This window comes from Primulina eburnea, chromosome 9 (assembly GCF_022965805.1).
Source record: "Primulina eburnea isolate SZY01 chromosome 9, ASM2296580v1, whole genome shotgun sequence".
NCBI classification, from domain to species: domain Eukaryota; kingdom Viridiplantae; phylum Streptophyta; class Magnoliopsida; order Lamiales; family Gesneriaceae; genus Primulina; species Primulina eburnea.
Window position 1 is genome coordinate 2,521,425 of NC_133109.1, and position 22,631 is coordinate 2,544,055.

General features: G+C 33.0%; 3 protein-coding genes across 5 annotated transcripts; all 3 read right to left on the reverse strand.

Annotated features, from left to right (window-relative positions):
• Positions 1-443: 443 nt before the first annotated feature.
• Positions 444-4,955, reverse strand: LOC140841105 (uncharacterized). Of its 3 annotated transcripts, none has more exons than XM_073208305.1 (8): positions 4,843-4,955; positions 4,524-4,725; positions 3,611-3,824; positions 3,059-3,225; positions 2,679-2,794; positions 2,284-2,344; positions 1,584-1,594; positions 444-792 (listed from the first exon to the last, which is right to left on the reverse strand). In XM_073208305.1, the coding sequence occupies exons 2-8, from the start codon at positions 4,704-4,706 to the stop codon at positions 789-791; spliced, it is 756 nt and encodes a 251-aa protein (XP_073064406.1). In that variant the 5' UTR covers positions 4,707-4,725; positions 4,843-4,955; the 3' UTR covers positions 444-788. The 3 variants fall into 3 exon arrangements, with proteins under 3 accessions (XP_073064406.1, XP_073064404.1, XP_073064405.1); XM_073208303.1 differs by having other exon boundaries at positions 1,546-1,594; XM_073208304.1 differs by lacking the exon at positions 1,584-1,594.
• A 3,523-nt stretch (positions 4,956-8,478) lies between these two features.
• On the reverse strand, positions 8,479-10,315 carry LOC140842159 (aquaporin TIP2-1-like). Its single transcript, XM_073209969.1, has 3 exons — positions 9,969-10,315; positions 9,552-9,802; positions 8,479-9,067 (listed from the first exon to the last, which is right to left on the reverse strand). The coding sequence occupies exons 1-3, from the start codon at positions 10,093-10,095 to the stop codon at positions 8,705-8,707; spliced, it is 741 nt and encodes a 246-aa protein (XP_073066070.1). The 5' UTR covers positions 10,096-10,315; the 3' UTR covers positions 8,479-8,704.
• A 1,521-nt stretch (positions 10,316-11,836) lies between these two features.
• LOC140841106 (cytoplasmic 60S subunit biogenesis factor REI1 homolog 1-like) lies at positions 11,837-14,532 on the reverse strand. The gene is made up of 5 exons (XM_073208306.1): positions 14,347-14,532; positions 12,912-13,478; positions 12,607-12,776; positions 12,286-12,504; positions 11,837-12,193 (listed from the first exon to the last, which is right to left on the reverse strand). Exons 1-5 carry the CDS (start codon positions 14,449-14,451, stop codon positions 12,034-12,036), a joined length of 1,221 nt encoding a protein of 406 aa, XP_073064407.1. The 5' UTR covers positions 14,452-14,532; the 3' UTR covers positions 11,837-12,033.
• Positions 14,533-22,631: the final 8,099 nt, after the last annotated feature.

Sequence of the window (22,631 nt, forward strand, 5' to 3'; positions counted from 1 at the left end):
GATTGAATTCATATCATTATTGTAAGCTATTTTACATGATCACCATCTGCTTCCTTTTTATTTTTATATTTAGTTAGCATGGTTGGGTACGTGGGTCAATCTACTCGGACGTATTCAAATGTGTGCATTTGATCCTTGCCAGGGGCCGCAAATTTCTAGAATACCTTTAGCATGGTCACATGCGGGTGAGTTACCTTGTAAATTATCAATCATATTTACAAGTTCCTCCTACGAAAGGTGACGTCTATGCTACATATCAATATTTCCAAAAATCGTCCTTAACCAAAAAAGTATCCCAAATTTGTCATTTCAACTTTTCATTCATATTACCGCTCTCAAATTACAATATAACATCTCACAAATTTTTACATATTATCTTTATTTTAATATAAATCAAATTAATTACAAAACAACTATATATTGTTTGCGTCGAAAAACTAGTATATATAATAATTCTCGAGCTTCAAGGTAAGAAGAGCAAGTTTCAACCGTCTCAAACACTTCAATTACTTTTAATACCAAAAGCAATAAGTTAAAAGTTCAGAAAGCCCTTTCAAAATTTTTGGCCCAATCACAGATGCAATGTTCGCACCCGAATGGATAATCGATCGGCTGTTTGAATACAAGCCAAAACTGAAAATCATTTCCAGTATTATTTGGATTCACTTGTATATACTTTGATGAACACTAGAGTCCTTTATCTTTCCACTTCTGGTTACTTTCCCACTGCATCAGAACCAGAACTCCCTACGGATGTAAACATAAAGTTTCCCGATAGAATGGCTTCTTTATCTGTAGATCGATAAAACTAAGATTGTCAATTGGGAGACAATTGAATCAGACTTGCTACAATCATAGTAATAAATGAAGTTCAAGAAATAAACATGGGAACAAACTTTTTAAAGAATCAAAAGGACACAATTACATGTTCCCCATTTATGAGTGTTCCACATATAAGCATGAATTCGAATCTACATATTGACAACCATGTCTTAGTGGTCAAAGTCTTTTGATGATGCAAGAGGCAAAAAATATGCTACAGGCTTGAGTCATAATCGAATCATGTATGTAATCCTCAGGGGACATTTGCAAGCATGCCAAAAATGGAATAAATATTTATGAGTCGAGTTCCTTGACTTGAAATTAGCTAATCGGCAAGGGACCTTTTCTAAGCAATTTTGACAGATATGCCAGCATAAATAAAAAAGCTCCCAAATAAACTAACAAATAGATGGGCACTTTGGCTATTCACGGCAATAAACATTCTTGCAATAAAAAACTGAAATTCCAAATCATACGCATCACAAGTTGCTTTAAATATGCATCCTAGCCTTGCTTTTCCTATTAACGAATTGTCTTAGTTTAACTTCACTATACGGAGCAGTATCATTTTTTGGTCAACAACGAGTTCATCACATTAAAAACTGTCAGACTTATCAACTTTTGTCTCCACATTCAAATTTAGTCAGTTTCATTCCATGCTGAATTGGCACAATAATCAAAATCTTATGTAGACTCAAATCGGCATGAATAACTGGGGTATACCAGTTAATGACAGACAGCTAGCTTCCCGTTGAACATACCTTGTCATAGCCTGGAATTACAAACGGAACTATAAGCATGGGTGACCTTTCATTAACCTTCAATGTGATAAAGTTTGAATACAACGGCCCTTCCGTCATTTCAAAGAAAATGGAAACAGCTCATATCAGAAAGATGGATATGAAAAAATGAGATCATTAAACATGCAGGGTTAATAAAATAGGCAATACTCCTTTCAAATTCACAAGTAACTAACCTTGGGGAACCACGTGGATGATGAGAATCTCATTAATATTAACACCAACTTATAGGACCTCAAAAGAATCCATCAGTGGAAAGAAAATTACTACCCATCAGTTTAAATTTGTCTTTGGAAACTATAAATATTTCTTTGCAAACTAGAAAAAAGAACATCGAAATAAAAGCAAGATTCTCAAAGGGATCCAATATAAAGAACTTAAATCCGTCATAATAATCAAGACAATGTACAGAAATTTGTCAAATGTGATGAAATCTGTGTTGACTCAACCCATCAAAACAAGTGCAATAACAGCTCAGATCAAACCCAAGAATTGGAATGCAAGTTGAAGCAAGTGCAATTTTTCCCAACTAGCTTTAAAGTGCAACTCAATAATTTGTTTATTTGATAATCATATGATAAATGAGAATTAATAATCAAATATCTCATTAGTAGAAAATTAATAGTGGATCTATGTTGAAACATTGTATATGAGAACTCGCCTGGACAGGAAGCAAGGCGGCAGTACTTGGTTCTGGTGAACCATCATCAGAGAACACATTTCTACAATGCAGAGAAACACAAGGATGAGAAAATTCACATGTAACAGTTTGAAGAATATTTTGTTATGAACTCAAATTGAAGCCACTTCTGCCTTATGTCCAAATAAGCAGCAAATGTATCGAAATTATATTTAAGATCTTCATCAACAATATTTCAAATTATTAGATTATATTCCTTACAAAACACAGTTTAGGATAATAAGTAGAGGAAGAATTCCAAAATTGGAGTAAGTTTGTCATGGTTCTAAGAGCATTGTTGTTAACTAGATATGTGGACAAAATAAAAATGAAAAGTATGCAAAACAAACAATAATAAATGTTCCTGAGTGCCATACTTCCAAATGACAGTTTGCAACTCATCCCGCTTCCCAAGTGCAGCATCATAAGCAACGATATTTCCATAAAATATTTTCTCCAACTCTTTCATCCATTTTATCAGCAACAAGTTTACCTGAAGTGTCAAAGAAAAACCAAAATAGTAAATCATAAACATAATTATTTTAATTGTTTTAAAGAAGTTAATAACAAACTACAGCACTACATGATCAGGCATACATCATCTAATAATTTATGAGTTTTAGATTTTTATTTTAATTAATGTACAATGTTAAACATAATAATTACTTCTCTTGTCATTTATGCCAGACCTTCATAATTGTGAGGTCATAGAAGGGAAAAACAAATGAATTTTAATGCAAGTGTACAGATTACCCACCCCGGCTTTAGACACACGCAGTTCCAGGTTATGATTATATATCTCATACAAGTACTGTCCCAATTCAACACCTTCCTTTCCCTCTTCCTTTATCCGGCGCAAACAAAGCCACATATGGAGCACAAGCAAAGAAAACGTTGTTTTAAATGTCTGCTCCAAGCTAAAAGCTGCCAGCAAATAAGAGAGTACTGTCATTGAACTTATAACAGTAAATGTTGACAAATTGCATAAAACACAATTAAGGTAGTAATTTTGCATTGGGGTTCAAACATTACATGAGAATCTTCGAAACATTAAGAATCCATGCAATTTAAAGAAAGTAAACTAATTAATTTCAGTCTCCAAATCACGTTATTTCCTAGAAAACAATTCAACTGTTAACCCCAGCTTAATCCATCTCTCCTCCCAGACCTTACAGAACACGCAGCTTTGTAAAAATTTCATGCATGATGTAGACAAGGGAAACAAGGAAAAAGAATTCAAAAGAAATGAGGAAAACATCTCATCCAAAAAAAATGTTGCAACAAGGAATGCTGTGAGAAATAAACTGACCATCATAAATAGCAGGTTTATCAACTTGATAGGTTACACGACTGTAAATAACATTTGCCCGACGAATGAATTGGCTTTGTTTGCTGTAGAACAACATCAATTTGAGGACGAACCGCTTAACACCCTCATAATTAGGGTCTTCAACTCTATATCGTGAATCACTAGCCAATGCCAATGAACAAGGCTTGGACCAAAACATCCGACTCAGATTCACCTAATGGAATAAATATGATTATGTAAATCAAGTATAATGAAACATTTGATAACTAACGTGGATGAGGAAACAAATAAAATTACAAATACTCATAAGTATAGCATCAACCATATAGTACATGAATCCATTCCCAACTCATGCACTGAAAGTTTTCTCTATGTTCTCACTAGTCCATTCACTTTGATACGGTGATAAATTGTTGACTTGATCCCACATATTACACTTATGATGGTGTGATCCTGGATTAATTGTGAAGCTTTATTATCACGGAATTGTTTCTACCTTATGCACCACAGCCGTTTAGTTCAAATTTTAGTACATAATGATAATACAGAAATCTACAGCATGAAAAAATATTTAACCCCGTGGCAAGATGCTTCGATATTGTTATCAGTTTCTTAATTGTTGTCAGTGAACCGAACTTCCACTAAAGCACTAGTTATCAAATTACTATTTTTGGATGTCCCATACCCTTTGATGTAACTAAGCTTCAAGTTCCATTTTTACCTCAAAATTAGAACAACCCTCCGTTCCCCTTTGAAAATGAATAAACACATACTCCAACAATAGGAAATTCGGCCATTTACGAACATTAAGTGCTCTCATTCAAAAAACAAACAAATAACAAGTACACACCATAAAACCATACACATAATCGAAAAAACAAAATAGAACAACAACAGTTACGCAATTCGATACCTCAGTCTTAACAATGCCAGTTGTCTCAGTAGAATTAGCAACATTTGCCTCCACAGCAGCAGCAACCTTCGCATAGTTTTGAAACGAACAAAGGGGAAAATCTCTCCTCACAACTTCCGAGATGTTTTGTGAATTGTTAGCTCTCCAAATACGGCCAGCAACTCTGCTCCACCGCGGCAACATTTTTTACCCAAATTTTATCCTAAAGAAAAATAACCAAATATAGTGAGAATGGAACTAAACAGGAAATACCAATCATCCTGTGTATGATGGAAATGGTAAACTTGGATCGGATAATGCTGATAAACGAATGAATTACATGTCCTGGCAATTGTGCAGTGCGATTGAATTAGGGGTTTTGATCGCTTTTGTGCGAATGAGCCTATTATCGAATATGTGGACAGAATCACGATTACGGGTTTGAAAAAATACGAATTTTCGATACAGCGAGATTATGGTACTAAAAAATTGCGAATTTATCGATTTTTTAGTACACCGAAGATTTTGGTACGATATGATTACAATACCGAATTTTTCGTTATGTTAACAATATACTAATTGAAAATTTCGGTATATATCGGAATATCAAATACTGAAAAAAATATAAAATATATAATATTTTAAAACAATTAATATAGAAATTTTTAAAAACTAAAAAAATTTCGGTATAAAACGATATATACCGATACTGTACTCAAATCTCGGTATACCGTACAATTTCGATATAATCGATATATTAATTATATGTACTGAAATTTTCGGTCTATCAATATTGATATGAATTTACTTATATCATAATTTTCGATATGATATATAATTTTCGATATATGTCACTCCTAAATTCACGATGTACGATTCGACTAAAAGGTTTTCTCCGATTCTTTGGAAAGGGCGAGAAGATTTAGGCCTCCGAGGGGAAAGGTTTTCTTAAAGCTGGCCCAGGAAACCAAAGTTCAATCCTATAGTCTAACAAAATGGCCCTATATATAAATTGAAAATTAGTTAAAAATTAAATCTGTTAGTAATAAAAACCAAAATTGAACCGATTTGATCGATTTTTCAAAATATTTAAACCGAATTTCGAACTAATTCGAGTCGATCGGTTATTTTGATTTAACCGAACATTTATTCACCCCTAGTAATCGATATTGAATTGCTGGACCACTGAAAATATATGTTATCTCGCGAATGTCGGTTATTTTTACGGGATTAAACAATAATATATATTTTTTTTTAAAAAAAGTGATTATGATCAAGAATAAAATTTAAGATGAACAATGATTGAAATTTTAAATATTAGAATTCAGAATGGCAAAATGGATCAAATAATAATTTTGTTGCAGCTTCTGCTGCCTTTATCAATGGCTGTCGGAAAATCAGAGCCAACGGTTCCATTGAAGTATGTGGCTGTGTTGTGTGGAAGATGCATTAAGATGATTTATTAAATTTTATTTATATTTTTAAATAAACATGTTAAATAATTATTATGTAGTAACGTTAAAGAATAAATAAGGCTTAAAAATTATTTAATTTGATTTAACATATATCTGACTTTGTTAAGCTGATACTCAATTTTGATGAGAAAATACTCGATAATGGAGTGATCTCAATAAATAAAATATGTATTAATGTATTATTTATTTTTTAAAATAAACATATCATATATTCATCGTGAAATACAATTAAACATTAATTTGACCTAAAACATACTTAATTTTGGTAAGAAAATAATCGATTTTTAAAATCAACCACTCACCGAGATAGGCGGATTACGGCGGCGGATAGAAGGTGAGGTTGGTAGCGGCCGGCGGCGTATAGGGGCGGGCGATCACGAGGCTTAGAGTGCATTTGGATTTCAATTTGTTTTTGCTTAAATTACCTTTTTAAAAAAAAAAATTGTTTTATAATTTGATATGGATTTTGCAGTGCAGCTTTTTTTTCAAGAGTCTGCAAAATAGTATGTTTTTGAAAAAGTGATTAAATTTATAAATTATAACAAATTAAAAATATATATAAGTGGGTAGTGTTCGAAATTAAAATTCAAATTTTAAAGCAATGTATTTGATAAATAAACAATTTTCGTACTTACTCTTTAATAAAATGTCAAAAAAAAATCTAATAAATTCCTTCTATAAGTTATTTGCAATTCCTTTATCCATTTCTTTCATTTCAAATAAATTCCTTGTTTTGGCCGAGAATTAATCAACTCATAAAACACGTAATCACAACAATAACAGTGCAGTAGCATCCCAAAAGTTTAAGATTTAAGCAACACTACAAAAAAACATGTGTTTTAGAATCGGTTTTTGGGACTATCTACCGCGGTTTTTCACCGCTTCGAATTTATTTGAAGCGGTTTTTGTACCGACTCCATTTCTTCCGTCCTTAGCATCTATATTGCACCGTAATAACAGCCGGTGGTGAAGCAATAACAACCATTCCTAACTACCATTATGGAAACACAAAAACTGATTTTAAGAAACACAAAAATCCGAGTTTAAGAAACACAAAAACTGATTTTTTTTTAGAACCAAAATTCAATAATCACTTATTTTTAGTGATTGCAAACACTACCTTGAGCAGCGAAGCCGTGGAGGACGAAAGTATTATTTGAAAGCCATAGAAATAGTCGAGGATAAAGAAATATGTGAATCTGGAAAATTAGCAATAAACGTCTTTTGATGTAACATCTGATATCAGAGCGTAGACATTCTCGAGGTAGTATAAAAATACGCATGTACTGTCTGATATATCCAATTGTACTTACATTCTTCCGTGTTGCACGTTTTACTTCTAATATTGATACATGATCACCAGTACATGTTCATGCATTTTCATATATGTTTGTATACTTGTGTTTGTGTATCGAGCGATTAGGTCGTTTACATCTTTACTTTTATCTTGAGCATCTCGTTCTCACGAGGCAAATTCTAAGTTGGACGGACATGGCAGCGGTTAGCTTGGATCAGGGTCTGATATCGAGGAGTTTTATATGTTGTTATTTGGCTTTTTACATTATTATGCCTTCGATATAGTTGTAAACTAATTACATTTACTTGGTTTTCCACTTGTTTCTTGGAGGATTATGAACATGTCGGACATATGTTGGATTTGATTACTGTTTTAATTAAGTGTGATTATGCATGCATTTCGTGTTTAGTGTAGGCGTCCGGGCAAGAGTGCTATAAATCCTATATTTTTTTTCAAATTATTCTTTCACGATGAGAATGTTGCACAATATATCGAACGATAAAGTACAGTAAATGTTCGTAAAAACTAGTGCACTAAATGGTGAGGAAAACACAATATAGCAAAGCTTAAAGTAAACCAAATCGAGGCTTGTACGAAGTACATTGTCCTTAAAACATATTCGTCACCTCTTGTATAGTTGTATGTGCTTTGAGGATCGTCTTAGACGTCTGTTTCCCAGGGTATAATGGAACAACCAGCAGTGATTTAGCACTACTACGGCGAACTGTAAACGTACCTTCACTTTATCACCAAAATATAACAGATGCCAAACGAAAAGCCAGCAATATGAAATGCAAAATAATGCTTGAAAGAGATAAGATTTTCATTTGTTTGAAATGAAGAAATGAACACACTATTTATAAGCCACAAAATGCATGTCAAGAGTCATGCAAGATTAATTAACTCAATTAATCTTCTCATTAACTCAAGAATATGAAGAGCCAAAAGTCCTCAATTAACTCAAGAATGTGGAAAGTCAAAAGACAATTCTACAATAATGAACCACAACTAACTTAAGAATGTGGAGAGCCAAAAGACAGTCTCACATTCATGAGACATTATTTTTATTAAAACTCTAAATTTGATTCAAATTTTCTACAAAGAATAAATTTTCATTTACTTCACACATGATCATTACCCTTTCATTGAATATGTCCGGGATATAATATGTTTCTTGATTGTAAGCTTCAAAAATCAAAAAACAAAAGCGTAAAATCCTCACCAAATTCAATATCTTTTCACCAAGCAAACAAGACACCAAGAAAATGGATCCAAAGGCTGCAAACCAAATTCAATAAAAACAAAAAGATGAAAAAGAAAACAAATCCCCTCAACTCTCTCTTATTACAAAAGAATCCCTTATCAAAAGGGACATCTCATTATCCACCACAAACATTACAAAAATTGCATAAAACATTCAAAAATCAACCTTAGAACTCATTCGTAAGTGATATGTGCTCACGATGCATGAATATATTACTGTAGATGGTCCCAGCCAATCCTCCGCCAATAAGTGGCCCGACCCAATAGATCCAATTTCCGGAGTAGTCCCCACTAACAACGGCGGGTCCAAAAGATCGGGCGGGGTTCATCGACCCACCGGAAAATGGTCCCGCAGCCAAGATGTTTGCACCCACAATAAATCCAATAGCAATCGGTGCAATGGTGCCCAACGAGCCTTTCTTCGGATCCGCTGCCGTAGCATAGACTGTGTAGACTAAGGCAAATGTGATAATTATTTCCATTATAACTCCTTCGACGGCTCCAGCAGCCACACCATGGGTTGGGATAGCCTGCATGCCCGATATTCATCCCAAGGTTCAGAAACTGAGGAATTTTGTTGGCTTCTCCTCATTTAGAATTTAGAAGTTTTTTCAAATTCGTGGTTATTAATAGTTATGCTTTAGATAATACTGATATAAAAAGTATACTTCATCGTTTCTATTTTGCCAGCATTATATTATTATGGTTAGTTTCATACATTACTCCTGAAATCCCAGGATCGCTAAAAACCTCATAAAAAAATATCTATCAACATATTGTGTGTTCAAATCTTGGACACATATATTTTCATGTTTTCAAATCTTGAGCAAACAAACTCTTGTTCATTTACATTTTCAGAAGTATTTGTGATCAAGATTTGAAAACAGTAAAAAATTTTAACAATATCGATATTTCACAATGACATTAATTCTCCTATTATTATGATCGTTCTTTCTTTCAGGCTAGAAGTAATTCAATATAGACACTAACTTAAAATGTCATAATTAGACTTACCAAGCCTCCTGTGACGACTTTAAGCAATAAACACGCTACAATGGATCCCAAATTCTGAGCAACCCAGTAGAAGATACCCGTGAGGACAGTGATCTGGCCGCCAACAGCCAAACCGAATGTGACGGCAGGGTTGACATGGCCACCGGAGATGTTTGCTCCTACCGCCACCGCCACGAAAAGAGCGAATCCGTGGCAAACAGCCACTGCCACCAGCCCGTCTGGATCGAGGGCAGCATCTATTGTCAACTTGTCTGTCAAGAACAATGAAATCTAGGACGTTAGGCGTAGCAATGGTTATGCATGCCACACATAGATATTCAGATAAAATAGCTTCAAATTTCACGTGAAATATTTTTAAAAATATAAAGATTTTGTATATATCAATCCTGATTATCGACTAAATTCTTAAGCCTCAACTGTAAGCCATGGCGGAGCCAACACCGGCAAAGACAAAGAGCAGCGTTGATATGAACTCGGCGATGTATGCCTTCAACGAGGAAATGCTGAACGAGTCATCGAATCCTCCGAAAGCGATTCCGGCCATAATTAATTAGAATCAAATACTTATGATCAAGAAAATAGAGATCGGAAGGGAAAACTAAAGGTTACTTATTTTCTGTGGTGATAGCATGACACACACATATATATACATAAATCTTGAAATCTAATTTTTTTTTAAAAAATATTTATTTAGAATAGTACTATGATAATAAATTTTTTAATAATAATTTCAAAAATAAAATTTTTGTTGTTCTGTTTTTTTTCTTTGGATGAAATAAAGATTGTAATATTGGCTTCAAACTCTTCTTTCATTCAGATTCATAAGCTCTAAGGAATGGTTATTCTACCTGACAAGGGACCCTATTCAGAAGTGGGAACAACTTGATTTCAGGATCGAAGGATGAATTTTTCATACGCAAATTAATTAGTTATTATTATTTCCAACTTTGAACAGTTTTAAAATTGTGGTAAATCAGTCAATTTATTGAAGAATTTTAATTTTGATGGGAAAATAACGCTTTTGGTCTAGTAACTTGTTCTATTTCGAGTTTCGATCCGCTAAGTATTCAACGCTTGGGTTTCGTTGATAACATTGATTTTTTTTTATTTTTTATTTTTTGCTTTTTATTTTATTTTGTTGGAGTACTAGCACCGAGAAATGTTGACATGACATCCGAAATTGTTGACATATGCGATAATGTATCAGTAATTAAAACAAAATAGTTGAAAATTAAAAGTTAATACGATCAAAATTTGACAAGTTACTTAGACAAAAAAAATCCCTAATTGGGATCATGAAATAATTAATTTAGCGTGCGAATAATGAAACTTCATTATGTACATATTTCGTTTATAATAACCCTTTTAAAGCTATTAATATTTTAATACTTTATGTAATACAAATTCTTGAAAATATCATCATGATTTTAGTCCCATTACCATAAACACGTGACTTTTTTTCTCATTTATGTACGAGATTATAAATTTAAGTCACGCAACTAATTCTAACCAATCAATTTTAGTAATTTTTTTGACATAAGTATCCTTTTTTAAAGAAAAAGTCTAAAAGTAGGTCAGGTGTAATAATTATTCATGTTATGTAGATCAATTGAAACATGATTTTTGAGATGCTATACGGTTTAAAATATTTGAGTTGCACTATCACCACCAGCTATAACTTTTGGTAAAGTGACAAGCATTTGATCCTACAACTGGTATCATAGTGAAAATATATGAGTTGCATCGTTATCACCAACTATAGTTTTTAGTAAAACGACAAACGTTCGATTTCAACAAGGTCGGTTACACTTTTTTCTATTTCTGACTTCATATTTTTTTAGTACGATTCTTAAAAAGGAAAACAACCATACACCATTTATTTTGAACAAAATATATTTTTAAGAAATATGAACAAACGAAATTTTAAGAACACACTCATTTGGAGATATCATATATGGAGCTTACAATGTTCTAGTATAATCGGGTGAAAAGTTTGTATAAATTATAAATTTTGGAGTTATTAATAAATTCCCTGTATGTCTTAAAATTTTTAAATATGTCGAACTTTAAAATAAAAATGGTCGGCATGCCCACAAATTAAAGCGACCCCCCAATTATACTCAACCACTTCCCATTATCTTTTTATCATAATTTTTGAAAAGCTATAATATCAACCTTATCCTTATCTTTTTTTCCCGACAATTATTACACTCAACGATCTCAACTTAATTGAGGTGAGCATACAGCAGTCATATGAATCAAAAGTATACTTAGACAGGAAAGTATGCTTTTTCTTATGCTATTTCATAGTTTTTTTTTTAAAAAAAAATTAATTAAAATAAAGTAGATTACACATTAACCCGTCACAAATGTAACTTTGCGACAGTATTGAGGTGTGCATGCAGTAGTTATATGAATGAACAGAAGAATATGAATAACAATCTTTTTCTTCACCGCACATCTATAACAGATACAACAAGAACTAATACGGAACGTTGTTGGGGAGGTTGCGTATAACATTACTCTTCATACCAATCTTAGAGCGCATGGCGTCAATACCAGACCGATTCATTGCTTTCATTACCTTCATCCTGAGTACGTGTTCTCTTGATTGCACTGTTGCCAGACCCATGCTCCTATACCTGTGGGCAAATTGTATAATTTCACTTAACTATCCAGTTTTATTTTACTTTTAGGAGTAGGAAGTAATGATCTATCCAGTCATTTCACATACCTAGAGGCCAATTTGGCGGCAGTAATGGCGCTATTTGCAGGAGTTGGCCGTGGTTTCTGGCGGTAATATATTAAAAATTCTCTTGAACCGATCATTTTGGTCAGGGTTGTGCCGCCAATTCTTCGGGTAATAATTAACTCAGAGCCACCACTACCAAGTTCAACATCTTTCTCCATGTCATCAGCCACAACCAGCTGCTTGCCTTCCTCGTCAACAAAACTTTATACGCATGAACAAAAAAGAACCAACTAGGTTAGGTTACAAGTTCGCATGTATAATTTATTCATACACAACTACGTAGTTTCTTGGTGTCATAAAAACCTGCTGCTATAATCATAAAACACTTCTATCTCTGCTTCCTCCTCTTCACTTCCATCACCATAATGCACTTTGCAGTGGCTTTTTGCCTCCATATGCTTCCGAACGGCTTCGATACTGGAGAATGGATGACATCTCTCATTGCAATACAAACACATCAAATCCTTTTTAACCTGTGTGGGTTCAGGCATCAAGATTTAAACTTTAAAGAAGCGCGAAAGATAAAATTAATGAAACACCGTGAACATTTGGAGGAAATAATATAGTGGAAAACAAAATCGTCCTTGATAAAAAAACACATTTAATACCTTGAGGCTGAGATAAGTAAGAAGACCTTTAGGATCCTTCAGATACTCAATGTCAGGTATGAAGAACCCATGTTTCTTGTGCATGTGAACCATACAGTTCTCCACTGAATCATGCTCTAAATCACACATAAAGCAGCAAGTTGGATCCAACTTATAATCATCCTCATCCATATCATCATTATCAGGACTCTCGTTCACCCTGAGTTTGGCCCTAGAATCACTGGCTTCACCAGCCAAGTCTTCCTCCATATCATCAACCTCTTCCCATTCACTCTCTTCACTATCGTCATCCTCTGGTACCGAACGATGCAAAGGCACCTTTGGAACACGTGGAAGCGGCTTAATAATTGTACTTCCCTCATCTTCGCCAGTTGTTGATTCAGAAGAGCGTGATAAGTGACTCTTAGATTTTAGATGTTGTTCGTGGGCTTTAGAACTTCTGTATCCCTTTCCACAAAGTCCACAACTATACAGGAGGGGAGTTTCATCTGATTTATTTTGCTCTTCTGCAAGTGCAGATTGTCTAGCTAGAAAAAGTGTTTCAGTCACTCCAGGAACACCTGCAACCTGAACGAAACCAGGAACTTAATTAAAGCATCAGGAGAAATTTAAGAAACACACAGCAGCAGAATACAGATACGATGGCTCTGGAGCAATACCTAAGACAAGAATTTCAAATTATTCAATCATGGAAGACAACTAAAATGTCCATACTAACAGCTACTTGCTTTCACACTCAATTTAACATGAAACTATAAGCGAAAAAAACATGGGCGATCATGATCTTACTCAAAACGCCAGCTTCAAACAAAGGCGATAAATACCAGCACTTCTAAAATTCAGCGCTGTGTTTCTACAATAAAGTTTTATATCATCATGTCAATCATGTATTTGGTCGAGTAATGAGTGACTAGAATATCTTGTTCATAAAATAAGCAAGTAAGGAACTCTTCCTAGGGTCCCAAACACAGGCAATCCATATCCTTCAAGTTCAGACACCCTGTGTTCACTAGTAAGCTGTTCAAATTCAAGACAACATGCTGAATTTTACTTTGATCATGTGCTTTCCTCGATCATATAAAATATCCAACCTTTCATTCTCTAATCACCTCACATTACAATATTGAATATTCTTCCACAAATAACATCAAATGTCAATTTTTTTACAAACAGCTATCTTTCTATGCTCATTATCTGCGGTAGAGAACCAATCATTCACCAAGAGTCACCATAAATTCATACAAATATGAGCTCCGTACAATAAGCAACCCATCAACAACTTATTAAACAAAAGCCAAAAAAGAAAAGACTCCTCCTTTCACAACTTATAACACATGAAATATGATGTGAAGTATCGAGTAAAAGAAATCCCATAAATATAAACAAAATCAAACACATACAATAAGGTTATGAAAAGGAATCGACGACGGCTCACCTTCCGTTTAAGATTGTAACGGTGCCACTCAGATTTATAGTGAAGCTTCTGCTCAGAATCGTCAAGGAATTCCTTGTTGCAAGCGTTGCAAGTCAATCCCGGCATCCCTTGCTCTGGTGTCTGATTTTTTCCTTGAAGAAAATTCTTTGGTTCCCGGAATTAGGTTAATTTAAGGGAGATCAGGGTTTTATTTTAACCGACATTTTGTTTGGCGTCCCAATATTATTCACGTATTTTCTCAACAGTATATTATTATTATATATGTTAAAAATAAAAATTTACGTTAAAAAATAAAAATATCAAACTCATAAAATATATAAAGTTACATTTTATAAAAAAATTCCACTCAATTGTGTTTTTTTTTTCGTGAGAGACCTATTTATAGAATTTCTTTGAAAATAATCCAAAAATAAATACATCATTATATACAATATCACACGTTAATTTTCAATATTTACGACTCTTATTTTTAACATTTAATAATTTCAACTCTTATTTTCAACACTCACCCTTGTGATGATAATCATGATACAATGATTGTCTTCATTACGTGTTTTCATATTGTCTCGTTAAAAATCTTACTAAGAAAAAACCTATTGGGATAAAAATCATAATAAGGGAAAAATAGTGCAGTCAAGTAAACTCCCCTCATGTTAACAAGAACAATTCTTTACAAATTCCGTAGATTGCGCATCTCAATATTATATATATGCTTTTTGAATATTGTAGTTGGAAATGTCTTTGTAAAGAGATCTGATGAGTTTTCACTTGATTGAATATAACGAATATCAATATCTGTATTCTTCTCAAGCTCTTGGGTGAATGCGAAGAACTTAGGGTGAATATGTTTAGTTTTGTCGCTTTTTGCGTATCCTTCTTTCATTTGAGCAACACATGCATCATTATCTTTGTGGGGACCCGGACACTAATCATATTCGAAATCATCATTGGGACTAATTAATCAATTAGTATAAACAGGGTCTAATTTTTTTTTTTTAAATGCAAAGTGGAAACGTAATGTAATGTACCTCAAATTACATATTAAACATAAACATATAATCCTGTGTTATCTACAAGAATTCAACTAGGTTCAACTACATATCAGTGTTGAATACTAAGTTGCTTCAAAGCTCGGATCTCCACGCTATCTAGGCAAGCCTCGTTCTCTTCTTGACCCTGAACCTGTCTCACCTGTTGTCAGGTACACATACAGACAAGACAACAGCCGGATAATTCCGGTGAGAATAAATCCCAGTATAAATCAACGAAACATGCAATCATATAAACAAATATAAAGCATGTAACAGGTAACAGCAATATGTATCAAATCGGAAACATAACTAATATCAAACTGTCGACTATACTCGTAGCTACACAATTTAGACTAGACTCAATCCTAGTCTAGGGATCCCGGTTTCTAGAAGTTGGCATTCCTATATCGACCAACAGTAATAGAAAAGACTCCAGTTCTATCCACGTCGATAAAGTATCGATCACCAGAAATAGAAAAAGGTCTGATTCTATCCACACCGATATGGTATCGATCATCAGTAATAGAAGGAACTCTCATTCTATCCACACCGATATAATATCGATCACCAGTAATAGAAGAAGCTCCAATTCTATCCACACCGATACGACATCGATCAACAGTAATAGAAGAAACCCAAATTCTATCCACATCAATAGCCAATCCTCCAGTGACAGACTTTGGCTCTATCGCCAATACATTATCCTGTAACATCGTGCAATGTGCCCGTGGCGATCCCGCCACTAACAGGCACTTCTGTTACAAGATTACTCGACTAATACCTGTTGTCTATATATCAAGAAAACAAGTACTTTAATACATGCTATCTATATATCAAGAGAACAAGTATATCAATCAATACATGCAAATATCAATGCAATAAAATAAAGTATGTGATTTAGGGAAACTCAAGTCCAAGCTGACTCAAGTCGATCTCCCAATACCACATTGACTTATACATTTATCTTCCCGTTCTGACGAAGATGAAGTCTCGAATTCAACTCTGTCCATTCTCAATCTGATAATAACAATGCCGAACAGACACAATATCAATATATATCTCAATTCAGAATCTGTTCTGTTCGATATTCAAATTAAAACATAAACTGCTCAGTATCGGATCATATACAATTTAATCCATATCGATAATATCCCGATATAATCGAAGGCACTACTGAAACTGATCAATATCAATCCACTGATGTTTTGACGGCATAACAATACTATCTCGATAACCCCGTCAGTCCAAACACCACAGATATAATACCAGAACTCATAATCGATATCAATTCAACTCATAATCCCAATAACAATACATATCTGATATGAAATCTCAGTCTAATCGACTCCAAAAATCATAACAATTACATAACTAATCCTTTCTTCAATCTGACTTTGATTCTATGATGTCTAACACGACAAGAACATCATATATGAATCCTATTCAACTCTAACAATATCATAATTTCAAATCATGTCTAAACGTAACAAAAATTACGTCCAGTTGTAGCTGTCGTCGCTAGGAATACAGTACTGAAGTTGGATTCAAAATCAAACAGACGGTTCGCTCGTAAATCGCAAAATAAATATCGAAGAAGTTTTAAAGCTTTTCCCCAGCTATTCGTTTCCTTTTTCTGAAAATTTACGTTTGTATGTATATATATATACACGTCGCCCCATACAAACAAGTGGCGAGTTTACGTGCTGCATGACTGGCGCATATGCTCCCATAATGCCGCGCATATGCGCCAAAGGTTCGGCCTTCCACATTTATCCACCCTGCGCATATGCGCGACTCTACCCCGCGCATATGCGCCACACTTTCTGTCTATCTCGCGCAGGTGCGCGTGCGCGTAATGCTCTGTTCCGTCTCCTTGTTTACTGGAGTGCTCGCGCATATGCGCGCACTGACACCGCGCATATGCATGAGACCTACTGTCTCAGCACATGGTCCCTCGCGCAAATGCGCATACCATCCGGCGCATATGCGCCCAGCTCTCTGGACGTTCGGCGCATGACCCACGCATCTCATCGCGCATGTGCGCGAATGCACACTCTCGCACATATATTTCGCGTCTTTTCCCGTCTTTTCCGATCTAATCTGTTCCGTCTATATTACATCAATTAGTCAATAAATCATTTCAGACTAATCTCAGATTACGGTAAACAAATTCTCGGGCCTTACAATCTTCATATAGTGTCAAGCTTTTAGTCGAATGACAATCCGCATGAGATTTGGATATATTTGGTCATTGATTTTAGCCACACACGTTCACGGCTTGCCTCATGTAGTGCAATAATCTCGGCTTGATTTGATGAAGTTGTTAAGAATGTTTGTTTCTGTGAACGCCAAGAAATTGTGGTACCTTCACAATAAATAAATATCCGATTTGAGAACGTGCTTTTATGTGGATCATGTAAGTACCCAGTATCAACATAACCAATTATACTTTGATTGATATCTTTTGAATACAAAAGTACTCAAGTCTGTCGTCCTCGTAGATAATAGAATATATATTTAATTTCGTTTCAGTATCTCTTTGTTGGATATGAGCTAAATCTTGCTAATAAATTTATAGCAAAAGATATGTCTGGTCATGTACAATTTATAAGAAACATAAGGACACCAATAACACTTAGATATGGTATTTCTGGACCAAGAATAACTTCATCATCTTCACATGGACGGAATATATCATTTTCTATGTTTAACAATCTTATAATAACCATTGAAGTACTTGAAGGATTTGATTTATCCATAACAAAACGTTTAAGGATCTTTTTTGTATAATTTGACTGGCGGACAAATATTTCACATTTTTTTGTTCAATTTGCAAACTCAGACAATTCTTTGTTTTTTAAGTCATTTCAAATTCTTCCTTCAAGTATAACACAATTGCATCCATAACAGGAGAATATGTTTCTTCATAATCAATTCCAGATATTTGAGAAAAACTCTGAGCAACAAGTCGAACTTTATATCTTACTATTTTATTTTTCTCATTTCGATTTCGAATAAAAATCCATTTGTACCCAACAGGTTTTACACATTTAGGTGTAAGAACTACAGGTCCAAAAACATTACGTTTATTTAGCGAATCCAATTCAACATGGATGATGTTTTTCTATTTTATCCAGTCATGTCGATTTTTACATTCACCAAAAGATTTTGGTTCATGATCTTCATTCAAATGTCACATTGAAAGCAAATATCTAATCAATTTCTTTTATATCTTTTTTGTTCCATATTTTCCCAATATTAATATAGTTGATAGAGATTTAACGATTCTCATCAGTTTGTGGTTTTAACAGAATATTTTTCATCATCATGTATTTCTGCCGGAATATCATCTTTATTTGTGATCATCGTGTTTCTATGTGCATTTTCTTTTTTGATGATTTTTATCATCGGAACCGATTGGTCTTCCATGCTTCCAATCGTTTTATAACATCATGAATGTCTTCAATTTGTTTTTTTGGAATTTCAATTCGAGTAGGGGCATTTACAGAATGTATATATGATTTATTTATCCTTTTTGAGTCTGCAAATACATCTGGTATTTGATTTTCTATCATTTGCAAGTGCACAATTTGTTGTACATCTTTTTCACATTATTTAGTGCTTAGATCCAGACCTAACAATGATGATGTATACCATGTTTTCCTTTTCGATATGTCTCTTTTCTCTCCATAACATTGAGATGATATCCTCATTAAAATGACAATCAGCAAGACGTGCTATAAACACATCGCATGTCTGAGGCTCAAGATATCAAATGATTGATTGGATATCATAACCAATATAAAATTTGATATTTCTTTGAGGTCACATTTTTTGTTCATTGAGGCGGTGCAATAGTCATATATATCATACATCAAAAAATTCTTAGATGAGAAATGTCTGGTTCTTTACTAAAGGCAAGCTGCAATGGAGAGTATTTATAATATGCACTTGGTCTGATGTGAATTAATGCAGCAGCGTGTAAAATTGCATGTCCCTATATAGAAACAGGGAGTTCTGTTTTCAAAATCATTGGTCTAACAATCAGTTGTAGACGTTTAATCAATTATTCAGCTAATCCATTTTGTCTATGTAATGAGCAACAAGATACTCAACATGATTCAATTTGACATACAATAATCATTGAAAGTCTGAAAAATAAATGCATCTGTATTATCAAGTTTAATTTTCTTGATTGTATAATTGAGAAATTGATTCCACAATTTTATTATTTGAGCAAGTAATCTTGCAAATGCCACATTCCAAATATATAATACATATACATATGACCATCTCCTAGAGACACCGATCAATACGATAATATATATAAATGTTATATATAGTGGATGAATTGGTCCACAAATATCACCCTGAATACGTTCAAGAAACATGGTGATTCAGTTTGGATTTTAGCTGATGATGGTCTTATAATAAGTTTTCCAAGAGAACATGATTTGCATTGAAACTTATTATTTTGAAATACCTTTTGGTCTTCAGCGAATGATCATGTGTATTTTCTATAATTTTTCGCATCATTGTTGAATCAGGATGTCCTAATCGATCATGCCAATTGATTAATACTGAAGAATTATCAATTACCATGCTTGATTTAATTGGACTTAGATATGTATAATGCAATCCAATATAAAGCATTGGTATTTTTTTCAACTACATATTTTTTTTCCCGATTTATATGTGGTAAGACACTCATATGTCTCATTTCCTTCATTTATTGTCTGAGTATCATAGCCATGGGAATATATGTCATTAAAACTCAACAAATTTCTTTTCGATTGTGGTGAATACAAAACATCATTTATCAGAAATTTCGTATCATTAAGTAACAAAAATTGTACTTTATCACAACCTTTAATCAAGTCTACATGACTTGATATTGTAATCACCATTATTTTTGTTGGTTTTAGTTCCAAAAATATCTTTTATCTCGGAGAATAGTGTGTGTTGTACCACTGTCAAGTATGTAAACTTCCATGAGATTAGTTCATTGTTTAGCTTATTTCATAGCATTTTTCATGTTTGAACTTAAAAAATTATACAATGAAAAAAAATTGCTGACAATATATATGTAATTTATTGGAAAATATAACGTATATCATAATTATACATTAAAACATTAGTATATGAGCACATGAAAAATAAAATATTTTATATTTATATTCCACTAATATATTGATCATTTTCAGATAAATCATTCAGAAAATCTTCAGCGTCAAAATGAGTTGAATAACTCAAATAGTCACTTTGTTCAGTGAAGTTTATCTCTTTTTTTTTCTCCCTTTATTGATTCTTTATAGAGCTTACAAATGTGCTCGAAGGCTCGACAAATACGAAACCAATGTCCTGGATTGCCGCATCTAAAACAAAAACTTTCAAATCGTTTTGAGTGATTTTCATTAACACTCATGTTCTCATGATGCCTTTTTAGTGGGTGGTTCGTGACGCCCTTTTGAGATGAGTTATAGAAGTAACTAACTCGATTGTTTTCAAAACCACAGCCACGACCACGATCACTTCCACGACCACTTCCACGACCACGACCACGACCACGACCTCGATTTTGACCTCAACCAAATCCTTGTCTTTGACTTTGATTTTGGTTTCCAGGTTTAAATTAATTTTTACTTACAACATTTATTTCTGAAATGATGTTGATCCAGTGGGTTGGGACTGATGATTTCTCATTAGCAGCTCGTTGTTCTTTTCAGCCATCAAAAAGACATGAGATAAGTTTACAATATGTCGCAAATCCATGCACTCTATATTGTTATTGTAGAGTTATATTTGATACATGAAAAGTGAAAAATATTTTTCAAGCATTTCTGATTCTGTAACCTCATGTCCAAAAAATTTTAATTACAAGATTATTTGATACATTGTCGAATTGTAATAACTGACTTTCTTAAAATTTTGGAATATTAACGTATTTCATTCATCACGGGCGGTTGGAAGTATAACTTCTATCATATGTTCAAATTTTCCTTTAATCCTTTCTATAAAGTTATGAGATCTTTTTCAATGAGATATTCACATTTTAGTCATTCATGAAGATGTCGACGCAAAAATATCATAGCTTTTATTTTTTCTTGTGATGATGAGATACCATTTTCTTTAATGGTCTCATTTAGACCCAATGAATGAAGGTGCATTTCTACATCGAGAGTCCATGTCATATAATTTTTTCCCGTAATGTCGAGCGCAACAAATTCGAGCTTTGCCAAATTTGACATGGTGATACTATAAAAATAACAATGTATTTTATTACTTAAGTTCTAAATCTATTAATATAGCAATACAAAGTAACGGATAAATTATAAGTACAAATATTCTTAAAAATAAAGAAAAAACGCGATGCAGATATTCTCCGGTAAATGCAAGACTAGTGAGTATAATAACCAAAATAATTATACGAAATAACTTTGAAAGAACCATCTTCTTCTTATTCGAAAATTTTGATGAAAGAAATTTTTAAGGAGGAAGAGTAAGTTTGGAGTGATTGAATGCGTTTGTAAAATCATATTTATAGGGTAAAAACTAGTTGTTTATGAGCGTTACAAAATATTAAAAAAATAAATGTGTATATGTAAATTTTATGGTAATAATATGATGTATATAATGTTAATAATGTTTAAATAATTATGTATATCACATCACATTATTATAATGAAGTGTCAGTGACTCCTTTATATAATATTGTGACATTATACAAATATATATATAATTATTATATAACAAAATAAAAATATATAAACAGTGAAATAACAACATCACATTATTATATAACACAATAAAATAGATAAACAATGAAATAATCACATTATATATATATATATATATATATATATATATATATATATATATATATATATATATATATATATATATATATATATATATATATATATATAGACATGTCCATGTATAACTCGAACCATTTATATATCTTTATTAATATGTGAAAACGTGAATTTCTATCAAAATTAGGCTATCCCTTTATATAGAACTAGTGATAATTTAAATATTTTGAGTGCTTATATAGTTAAAATATTTATTTAAATATGATAAATTTTATTATTTTCGAATTAATGATTTTTTGCATACTTTTGGTTAGATATGATAGACTATCTAAAAAATTGAAAACATAGATAAATATAGGATTGAATTTTGAAAATATAGTTAAATGAGGGTATGCTTGTAATTTAAATAATACTTGATGAAATCAATTAAAATATTTTC

Coding starts and splice junctions, on each gene's coding strand:
- LOC140841105 (XM_073208303.1), bottom strand. CDS start 4,706: ATGTTGCCGCGGTGGAGCAGAGTTGCTGGCCGTATTTGGAGAGCTAAC. Junction 3,226..3,610: donor TAAACCTGCTATTTATGATG/GTCAGTTTATTT, acceptor ATTTGCTGGCAG/CTTTTAGCTTGGAGCAGACA. Junction 793..1,545: donor TAGCTGTCTGTCATTAACTG/GTATACCCCAGT, acceptor ATCGATCTACAG/ATAAAGAAGCCATTCTATCG.
- LOC140842159 (XM_073209969.1), bottom strand. CDS start 10,095: ATGGCCGGAATCGCTTTCGGAGGATTCGATGACTCGTTCAGCATTTCC. Junction 9,803..9,968: donor TGGCTCCGCCATGGCTTACA/GTTGAGGCTTAA, acceptor TGTTCTTGACAG/ACAAGTTGACAATAGATGCT. Junction 9,068..9,551: donor AAGTCGTCACAGGAGGCTTG/GTAAGTCTAATT, acceptor TCGGGCATGCAG/GCTATCCCAACCCATGGTGT.
- LOC140841106 (XM_073208306.1), bottom strand. CDS start 14,451: ATGCCGGGATTGACTTGCAACGCTTGCAACAAGGAATTCCTTGACGAT. Junction 12,777..12,911: donor TTACTTATCTCAGCCTCAAG/GTATTAAATGTG, acceptor GAACCCACACAG/GTTAAAAAGGATTTGATGTG. Junction 12,505..12,606: donor TTTTATGATTATAGCAGCAG/GTTTTTATGACA, acceptor ATGCGTATAAAG/TTTTGTTGACGAGGAAGGCA.